The sequence below is a fragment of the Pteropus alecto genome, unplaced genomic scaffold (genome assembly GCF_000325575.1).
Source record: "Pteropus alecto unplaced genomic scaffold, ASM32557v1 scaffold17, whole genome shotgun sequence".
NCBI lineage: Eukaryota > Metazoa > Chordata > Mammalia > Chiroptera > Pteropodidae > Pteropus > Pteropus alecto.
This window is the reverse complement of record NW_006440645.1, coordinates 10077474-10088093: the sequence shown is the minus strand read 5'-3', so window position 1 is coordinate 10088093 and position 10620 is coordinate 10077474. Positions and strand designations below refer to the sequence as shown.

Sequence of the window (10620 nt, the reverse complement as noted above, 5' to 3'; positions counted from 1 at the left end):
ATATAATATATATATTTTATATTTATTCAGAAGCTTTGAAATAGTACAGTAAACACTTTGCAACACGGTGTATAAACTACAGAATGTCTTTGATATTTTGTGAGTCTTCAGAATACAATATTTTTTTATGACCCACAGGTGAAAATAACATAATCACAATCTCTCTTGTAAAGTTGAAATAGTTGGGGGAACACTTGATCACATAATATATATATTTTATATTTATTCAGAAGCTTTGAAATAGTACAGTAAACACTTTGCAACACGGTGTATAAACTACAGAATGTCTTTGATATTTTGTGAGTCTTCAGAATACAATATTTTTTTATGACCCACAGGTGAAAATAACATAATCACAATCTCTCTTGTAAAGTTGAAATAGTTGGGGGAACACTTGATCACACAAAGATAATATAAAACAGTCAAGTTTAAAACAGTGATATTGCATTTATAATGCACAAATTTTCTTTATCCTTATGACTGGCTTCTCGTGGTGAATATAAACATCTAAAGGGCTCAGTGACATTTGGAGAGAGAAAGATATATAGTGCTGTAAACAGGCACACACTGATCGGAGAGGCAAAATCAGTTGCCTAAAGTTTCTACAGTTCTGCACATTTCAACTCATTTCTCAGGCCTGCTGAGAGCAATTAGGTCCTATAATTGACCGTGATGACTCCGGAGGCAGTCTAATACTCAGTTACACGCAACTAACTGGATGGCCAAGATAATGAAGTTGAAAAGTTGATGCTTTTGTTGGTCGACTTTGTGCAAATCATGCTGCTTCAGGGAAGTCCTGTAGAATTGACTAGCATATCCTTTTCCGTGCTGTGAAAAAGAAAAAAAAAAAGAAGAAGAAGAAGAAAGTGAGTTTGGTTTTCGGTGTTCAGAATTGAACATTATTGCGATGGAAGTAGATACAATGAAAATGGTTGTATCCCCATACCAGACCCTCATAGTGTCAAAATATTTCAGTGTCCACAGTCATTCTGCTGTTGGGCTTTCTGAAGATGACAGTTTTGACACAAGTCGAATTTTCATGGGAAATGTATACTTTATATAGTAACCATCAATTACGTGGAGATTAACTTTCTACAATTATCTATAAACCAATCCCTACTTCACTATGTATACACAGAGTATAGAAAAAAATGTGTGGCCCTTACATGTCCAAACAAGTCTTTAGAATATCTAAGAACAACTAGTTACATATTTAATTTAATAAACTCTAAATTACATATAGTAAATCAACATATAATAGAGAAAACTGTACTAGAAAGAGGTTATGCTGTTTAAAAAGTAACAGATGATTCACATGTTCTAGGTTGGTTTTACCTAATTTTTTAAATTATATAAAAACCAAACCTTTTCATGGTCTACAACTTTTTTTTTTAATAAGTAAATTTATTCCCTGAAAGGAATCAGTTTTCTCATAAAGAGGGTAAAAGTGAAAGGGAGAAAAAGATACCAAATTTGGTCCAGTCTTATAAAATGTATTGAATTATGAAGGAGAATGTCCAGATTCAATCATTTGGATTTTATAATTTTAAGTATTGTATTTACTTATAATAATAAAGGATATTTCTTCCCATTTATCTATAATCTTTGTAAAATTTGACCACGAGCATGATGAGAACAGAAACTGCATCCCTTACATCAGTATCTGGCACATAATAGATATATAATAAAAATGTGCTGAAAACCAAGATAGGTCAATTGTGATAAGAATCATGTATATGCATATCACATTAAAATTTAAAAACTACGCTCCGTAGCATAATTGAATTGTTTCAATCTATCAAATAGTTGGCTTTTTTTTTTTTTTTTAAGAAATGGAGGAATATGGTGATCAGCACAAAGCCTCTCCTAAGGTATTTCCACTCATTTGGAGCATATTATATAATTATATATTTTCTTAATTTATTTTCCCTAATTTTCTCATTTATTTTTTCCTCACAAACTCAGTTTCTGAAAAGACCATCAAACACATGTATTCACTAGTTCATCTTTTAGCAGAGACATAACAATAAAAATTATAGAAGTCAGGCACCACCACTGACAGAAATTAAAGTGCAAATGAATAGATGCATGTATGGCGTAGTGACCAGTATGGAAAATAATCAAAACATGTTTTGTTTTATAATATCATATAATATCATGAATTATAAATGAGCTAGTTAAAAATGAGACTACTTATCTGATCATAATGCCACACAGATATTCTATTAGCAACTAGAGACTTTTTTTTAAAGAATCTTTTAAAATAATCAAATCTTATTTTCCTACGCCCTTAAATTCAAATTTCCTGTTTTATATCTTGACTATAAACGATTTAACTATATTTTGTTTATACTAATCAGAATTTAAAATTCTTCATTAAATAGAATAACCCCTTAGAAATTCAAGTTTATAAAATGAATTGGAACAAAAAAATGAAAGTGACCACATAACTTGTTCTCCAAACAGAACATTTGTGCGAGTAAAAAAGAGCACTATTAATGATTATATAAGATATAATCAGGACAATCCAGGAGATATGATCACCCTACAAAAAATATTACTCTTTTCAAAATAAGTTGGAAATATTACTTACAGGTTGAAGTCTTTTTTCTTTAAATAGTATAATTCAGAAAATACTGATTTATAGGAAACATCATTTTAGTTGTTCAAATTCAAAAGGATCTCAGGAGTGACCTATATTAAACCTATAAACTAATTCATTATGTGAAAAAAATAAATATGCTGAAAAGTTACATCTTAGTATAAATGCAGAAATTAATCAGCCTAATATATCTTTAAATTTGTAAAATATTTCTAATTAGTTTAAAAGATTATGAGAAAAGCTACTAGCATAGATATTATATGTTCATTTGATCTAGTCAGAATACAAAAAATGTCTTAAAATGAGTCACAGTTGTAAAAATATAGATGTTTAGCAGACATTATACTCAATATCTTAAATATGAACATTAGCCTAAAAGTCATATATTAATTACTGCTTAGGGTTCCTGTGTGCTGCTTTTATTTAAAATACACCTATTTCAGTAGTTGTCTGAATAATATAATCATGTTTTATTAAATTTACCTCTATGACCTCTCTGTTTATTCAGGAATGCAAATTTAAATAGGACAAGTATAAAGGCTGGGGTTGAGAGTCAGGAGAATTAGAATGGGAAGGGAAGAATTCCTCCATTTCAGAAGCTAATTCGCCCAATGTAAAGTACTGCCAGGCAAACTAGCGAGAACAAAATATTAATATTATTACTAAAGTTATAGCCATGTTCATTCTGTTTCAAGGCTTTTAAGAGGTGAGTTTGAATACTGAATAATCATTGTTTTGGGGCTATATGGGTTAGTATTGGACAAGAAGCACAAAATGTGTACATATATATATATATGTCTATAGACATATATATATATAAAATCTATGTCATTACAGAGCCAGAGCCAATGACAACATTAATTATTACGGCTATGCATTTGTTGAAGCATTTCAAGCTGGAGAGAATGGGTCAAATATACTGAATCTTTATGCTTTCTGAGGTATTCTCTGTATGTTTTTTAATTGTCAAAGCATATTTGGAGACTTTCTCCTTCTTCTTTTATAAGTGCATTTTTCCCCAGCTATTCATCAGCATTTGTAGAGAATTGGTCACTTGATGTGGGTGGAAGATTTTCTTTTCAATCAAATCAATAATAATAGGGAAGAGACTGTTACTATTTATTTTTTTACCTCTATTTATTCACTCACTGCATTAATTCTTCATAGTGAGTCATAAAAATGTCAATTTAAGACACTATCTTACTGTATAAACTACAGATAAAAAAATCAAATCAAAAAGAGATATTTGAATGCCTACCTTCTTATAATTTAGCATATATACGTATGTATATGTTTAGCATATATATATAATTTTTAATGAACGTCCCATGATGCATATTTTTTCTTATATTGTGGAATGTTGTTATTGCCTGTGATAATTTCTAAATTACCATATCAAACTATGGAACACTTAAAAATTCCTATTAATGACTTAAGAAAAATAATTGTAAATATGTATGTTGCAAAAAATTATAAAAATATCAGTACTGATATCCTATTTACACTTAATAATATGTTAAAAGCCTGGTGAAAAATTGTTTTGTATAATATGACAAAATTGAAATGATGATTGAATAATCTGAATATTCACATTCCTACACTTCCATAGCAGGAAGTAAAATACCCTCTTGTACACTTTATGACAATATAAACCATAGATGCTGAAGCAACAAATAAAGCTTGTGACGTGATCTAATCTATTTCTGCAACTGAAACACAGAACACAGACTGAGACTCTTCACTATAGGGCAACGCTTCAGAGGCTACGATCAGCATCCTACTCCGGAGCTCATCCAAATGTTTAATGAGCCTCAGTCAGGACACTTCTTTATGTTTAAGGTGAATCTAATGTACAAGAGTTTAAGCCCATCACCCCTTGGAGAGGTCAGAAACGTTGTTCTCTGTTCCTTATGTAAAAGCAGATCATCAACTGAGAGTTTGAAAGCAACCCTCTATTAGAGATGAATCCACTGAATAATCAGTTCTTTTTACTTTCCCATGTCCTATTCTTGAACCATTTTTGAGGATTCTCTTTAAAAATCTCTCTAAAGTTTCTTTTTTTCTGTTTAACCCTAGAGTTCAGAAATGAATAAAGTAGTATTAACTATTAAAAGTGGGTCACTGCTTGATTTGTCTTTTATATTCTCACTTGAACACCTTTAAATTTGCTTTTATTTTTTAAATTATAGTTGTGAATTATTCATGTTGTAAATGTTTTCTTCCTCACAAAAAAATACGAAACGATTTTAAATTTAAAATATAAACTCATTATGTTATGAATTATAAAAAGACCAAAAGCTTTCTGCTAATATATATTGACTTTCTGTCCAATACTAATAATTTAGTGTAGCATAGACTTGAGTTCTTATATTTATTTCATAATGTTCACACCATCCTCATGCTAGTTTTTTTTCCCTTTCATCAAACAGTATGCCTGTTTATTCTAGTTTGACACAGTTTAAGGATTATAGAATATATCTAGAAAAAATGAGTTCATTTGGAGGAAAGGTTCCCATACGTAAACTTGATTAGTCTTTTATAAAAAAAAAATTTGTGAAATAAATAGTTCGAACATTTCTTTCATGTAAGAAATATCTATTAAAGCCAAGTGTTTATTTTTAGTTCAGTTCGCAATGCTTACAACATAATTTGCAATCAATAAGTGTTTATTAAATTAAAAGATAAAAGCATGGGTATTTTAAGAGATAAGAAATTGACAAGTGTGAAATGCACATCAATGAATGAGTAAAGTGAATTAACTCTAAGAGAGAAGACAATAAGCATTTTGAGCATAATATTCTCTACATAGACATTCTAGCTCTAGCAGCCTTGGCTCCCTGAATAGTTACCATCTATCCTAAGAATCTAATGTTATCAACACTGCTATATTTGGGTAGTGATAGACACTGCATATCAATTTGAAGCCATGGATTAATAATTAAATGGGCCTCATTTTCTCATGAAGAATGGTGTATGCAAAGAAGGAATTTATTTTATAAGCTGGAAGTTACCGTGGAGATCGAGCAGAGTTGAAGCCTTGTGCAAGGCCCTGAATTTACTACTAGTGAAAATTTTAGAATTTGATATTGGTTAGAGTTTATTTTTAAATCAAGTTTTGTTGTTAAGTAAAAGATCTAGGCTTGAAAATGGGGGCTTCTATTTGTCCACAGCACGGCAATCTACCAATACTCTCACATAGTTTCCTACGAGGAAGTGAGTTCTCTGAAATATCATGAGTTCCTTCCAGAGAGAGGATCCATGGGCTTTTAGAAATTTCTATAGACTTGCATGTGTTTGTGTGTATACGTAATTTAAAACTACTTCCTCACAAAGACAATTATACATGTACAGCTGGTTCACAAGGAAATACCTACTCTGTGAGTTTCTGAGACCATGTCAACTACCACTAATATTTTTAACAAGGTAATTACAATAACTCAATTTTGTTAGCTTTAAAATTTTTATCTCTAATTAATTCTATTAATTGAGTGCTTTGAACTCTACAACAAAAACCAGTGATAGTCTATCAACTCCTTTAATTAGACAATATACTTTGATAATTATCATCATCTGAACTGATTTGAGCAAGATATCAAAAAAAACACATTAACCTTGTATAATGTTTGCAGCTAGACACAAGAATTGCCGATATTCTAAATACCTTGTTTAAATGCTAAAAACAGTAATCTCTTAATTGTTAAAAAACAAAAAATTACTATGACATTACTCTTGCATAGAATGTTATAGACTGAAAGATTCTATTCTAAACTTTTCTAAAACTGTCAAAAATTATGCCTTGGATGCTCACCAAATTTCCCCTAAGTGGGGGAAGCGGGGAATAATGGGATAGGACCTGACCCAGAAGACTTTGGCCACTGCGCCAGGCTTTCCTTGATAATCAAACTCCCTTGCTTCACTGGTATCTTAAAATCTAGTCTGGAGACTGAATTAATTTTAAAATGCTTCGATCCTGCATTGACATATATTTAGGAAGTGGAACTCACATAACATATATTGCTCTCCATGTTTATCATATCATTGAAAAAATTTCTAAAATCTTTTACCGTAGTCCACTAAATATAGAAACTGTGATTTGCTCCAGAACTATTTGAAAATCACATTCTTCACAATGACAAAGAAGTACCCTCAAAATTTCTTTTGAAGACAATCCCACTCAATTATATCTTCCTTTAATAATGACAAAGAATTCTTTAAGTTAGGCAAATATCATTATTTTGTGTATTTAAATTTTAACAAGAGATCTGTATTCCTTTAAAGAATAAATAGTTCTTTTTTTTCCTTTGAGAATTATGGAGCTGATAGTATTTAATGACATTTAGGTACTTGTATTTTAAGTAGTTTCCTTCAAAAATAACATTATAGGAGATGAAATTAGTAACTTTCCTATAAGGTTGAAATTAGCATTAATTTTCAAAGCAGAAAGTGTGAAGATACTTGAATGGGATTGATTATTCCTCTAAGTATAGGGATATTGAGCCTGTGTAGATCTATTTGCAATAAACAACATTATTGTATCACAATATTAGATCAAGTACTAGTGACATGCACAATTTCATCTTTTATATGAAAATCAAGCATAAACTCTAGTAATGAAAGATGGAAAAATCTCAGAAATAAATATATAACACCTTCATTTAAAAAATACATAGCCATGTATCTAATTTATTCATAGCTAATAGCCTACTGAACAGGGGTAACAATTCAAACTAATTTAACTAAAACCTTAGATAATTAAGCGATGAAAATAAGTGGAAAATCATCTCAGCTGGTAAATAAAATACATAAAACACAATTTACACAAGTTTGTTTTCAAAAAAGAGACACACAACACACATGACTAAGAAACTGTGTGTAAAAGCATGGCCATTTATTCAATATACTTAAAGATCTTATTTCCCCTGGCATAACTCAGTTGCTTCTGTAACAAATAGCAGATTAAAAAAAGGAATTGCAGGCTCAGAGGGGGTCTGAAATGCTAACACACTGAAAAGTCAAAGCTGACCACTGTTTTTCTGTGTGTAAAAAAACACTCCCACACTAAAGTTAGGAATCTAAGACAACAGGCTTCAATGACACCGTAAGAGGGATTGCCAGCTAAAATACAGGATGCCCACTTACATTGGAATTTCAGATAAACAATGAATGATTTTTTGTTTTTAGTATACATAGGCTCCATGCAATATTTGGGTGTCATGTATTATACATGTAAAAGTGGCAAGCCTGTCTCCAAGGTAACTGTTTCACAACACTTCAGATGACATTACTTACCACTGAGGCAAATGTTACACTGTGTTTTCTAGAAAAATGTTGCATTATATCTTCTAAGTATTTTGTAATGTTATATTTCATGGAATAAATGGCCTATATATTTCCATCAAAAAGTTATTTAAAATTAAGATGTCAGAATTCAAAAGGAGATAAATAAAATTCAGTTATTAAAAATGTAAACTTACAGTCAATGACTAATTGCTTAATTATCATCATACATGAATAAAATCTTAAATTTTTATTTAATTTATTTAAAAAATTTTAAGCATTTGGAGTGAAATCTTAGATTCGTGAGATAAATATAACATACTAGATAAAATGTTCTTTCCTCTTTGCATAATAAACATAATATTAATTTATTTGTTCTACAATCTAAGCTTAGGTATACATTTTAATTTTAATTATATCCTAGAAATCATTAAACCACTTCCCCCTTACCCTTTCAATTTAATCTATCATCAGGTAGTTAGAGATTTAAAGATAGATAGGGAGTGAATCATATTTACCTTTAAAACCATCACAAAAATGCTAAATTGTTGAAATAATATTATATTATACTTATTAAGGTTTAAAGTAGTTTTAGTTATGTTCTAATTAATGATAAGATTTAGATCCTAAAATAGTTATATTTCGAAGCTTTAAACTTTGGGTTTGATTGGGGTTCATCTTAAGTACTATACATATTTAACCACATAATAAACTAAATAAAAGTAGAAGTCATGTTATACATTAATTATCTATAAAAAGTATCACAAAAAATCTAGGAAAAGCCCAAATTTAAGTAATTAACTTTTGTTGGAGCTAGTAAGAGATTCTGGTTAAACAGTATTGGTGATGTATTTTTATATATAAAATATCTATATCATTAAAATATGACAAATGTACAAACCCACCTACATACCTCGTAATAAAGTTCTAACTAAAAAAATCAAAATCTTGTATTGTTATTTTAAGAAAAATCATCTGAGATTCTCATTAGCCACCACAATGCCATAAAAAAAAATCATACAATATAGAAGAAAAAAACCCAAAAATAATTTATGTGATAATAGTGAGTAAAAATACCCAAAGCTTAAAAACTGTTACATGAAAATGCCAGAAACCTAAAGGAAAGTCAGATAAATTGCCTCTAGCCATAGTTACCCTGTACTGTCAACTACTTCCTGCCCACAATCAGTACCTACAATGGATTCTCCTCTATGTTCATGTTTAAGATAATCTTATATTTCCTTAATGTTTACATATATATTTATAAATTATATGTGAAATTAGTAGTTGGTGATAGTGAAACATGAGGCTTAAGGAGTTGTTGGAGAGAAAGTGGTAAAAAAAAAAAAATTAGAAACTAGTTTAGTTAAGGCCAGAATAAGAACATTATAATCATGGAAAGCTGAAAGATGAAATCCAGGGGAGAATATATTGAGAGTGGAATAGTTAGGTTTTGGGGGGTTGTTTGTTTGTTTGTTTTGGGATTCAGAGATTATTAAAAGTGCACTAATTTATACAAGTCGGGAAGATGCCTAGATTACTAACGAGAAAAACATAAAACATACTTGCTTCCTTGGTTTTGGGATGTTTCATTTACTAATTCGCTGACACAGTCTATAAACATTTATGGAGTTTCGTTTGCTCTAGACAAAGGTCTGGGACTTGTAACTCTAAAATGAACACACACGGATTCTTCTGTAAAAGATTTAACAGTTCAAGGAGCTAACGATTGTTCTACAAGATATTTTAAAATAGCAATCATGTGTAAAAAATATATAAGTTACAAGAAGAAGATACATATCTCTTTATCTGGGAAGGTTTCTCATTAAAGGTAAAAGGAGTTGAATCTTGATTGATAAGAAAGAGATGGCCAGTAGGACGTGGTGAGGAATGGATTTGTAAAAGAGAGAGCATTCCAGTGGGAGATTAGAATGTGTCAAAATACGGGGCCCTGGGAAAATGTTGTTTCTAGAAGATGACAATCATCAAATGACATCAAGCAAAAAATGCAGGTAGAGATTAAATATTCTTTTAAAAAGTTTAAAGCTAGTAAATATGTGAAAATTATTGTGGCTGCAACAGAGAGCCTACCACAAATTTTAAAGAGGACAATACTGAAGTTAAATGTCTGTAAATATAAATAAATAATTATCTGAGTATAGAAGCAGGTAGAAAAGTAGAGGGACCTTCATTAATTTTGGTGAGCTGGGAAGAAAGGCCTGGATCTGGGGAACACCGAAGAACATACACATTGTGTCTTCTCACAGAACCCAGTCGATGTTCTAAGGGTTACACTTTACACATCTGGAAATGGTTTGCACGTCATCACCCTAAATGTTCCAAATGTAACACAACATTTTGCCATCAAAAGGACTGTCTGAGTGTTTCATGGCTGATAACTAAAGTCTAAGGATAATTGTGAAAGAAAAAATGTGGTAAAATGAGCTGCTCAAAGAAGTGATTCCCACTGTCTCAAGGCTCAGGAAGTGTCAGTAGCAATATAAGTTAGGGACCTATAGAAAGGCAGGGGACAGTTTTCCTACAAATTTTTACAAAGAAAAATAGACAGATAATTATCACAGATTAATATTAAATTCACTTTATAACTGTGAAACTGAATCTTTTTTAAAAAACAAAATATTACATGCCCAATCTTGTCTGATCTCAGAAGCTAAGCAGGGTCAGACCTGGTTAGTATTTGGATGGGAGACCACCTAGGAATACTAGGTGCTACAGGCGTA

General features: G+C 30.6%; 1 protein-coding gene across 1 annotated transcript in view; it reads right to left on the bottom strand.

The window, feature by feature from the left end:
• Positions 1–202: 202 nt before the first annotated feature.
• PCDH10 (protocadherin 10) overlaps positions 203–10620 on the bottom strand; it is a 40047-nt gene continuing 29629 nt past the window's right edge. The window contains exon 5 of the mRNA XM_025050900.1: positions 203–828. Within this exon, the coding sequence (XP_024906668.1) occupies positions 809–828 (20 nt within the window). The 3' untranslated portion in view covers positions 203–808. The remainder of the gene's footprint in view (positions 829–10620) is intronic.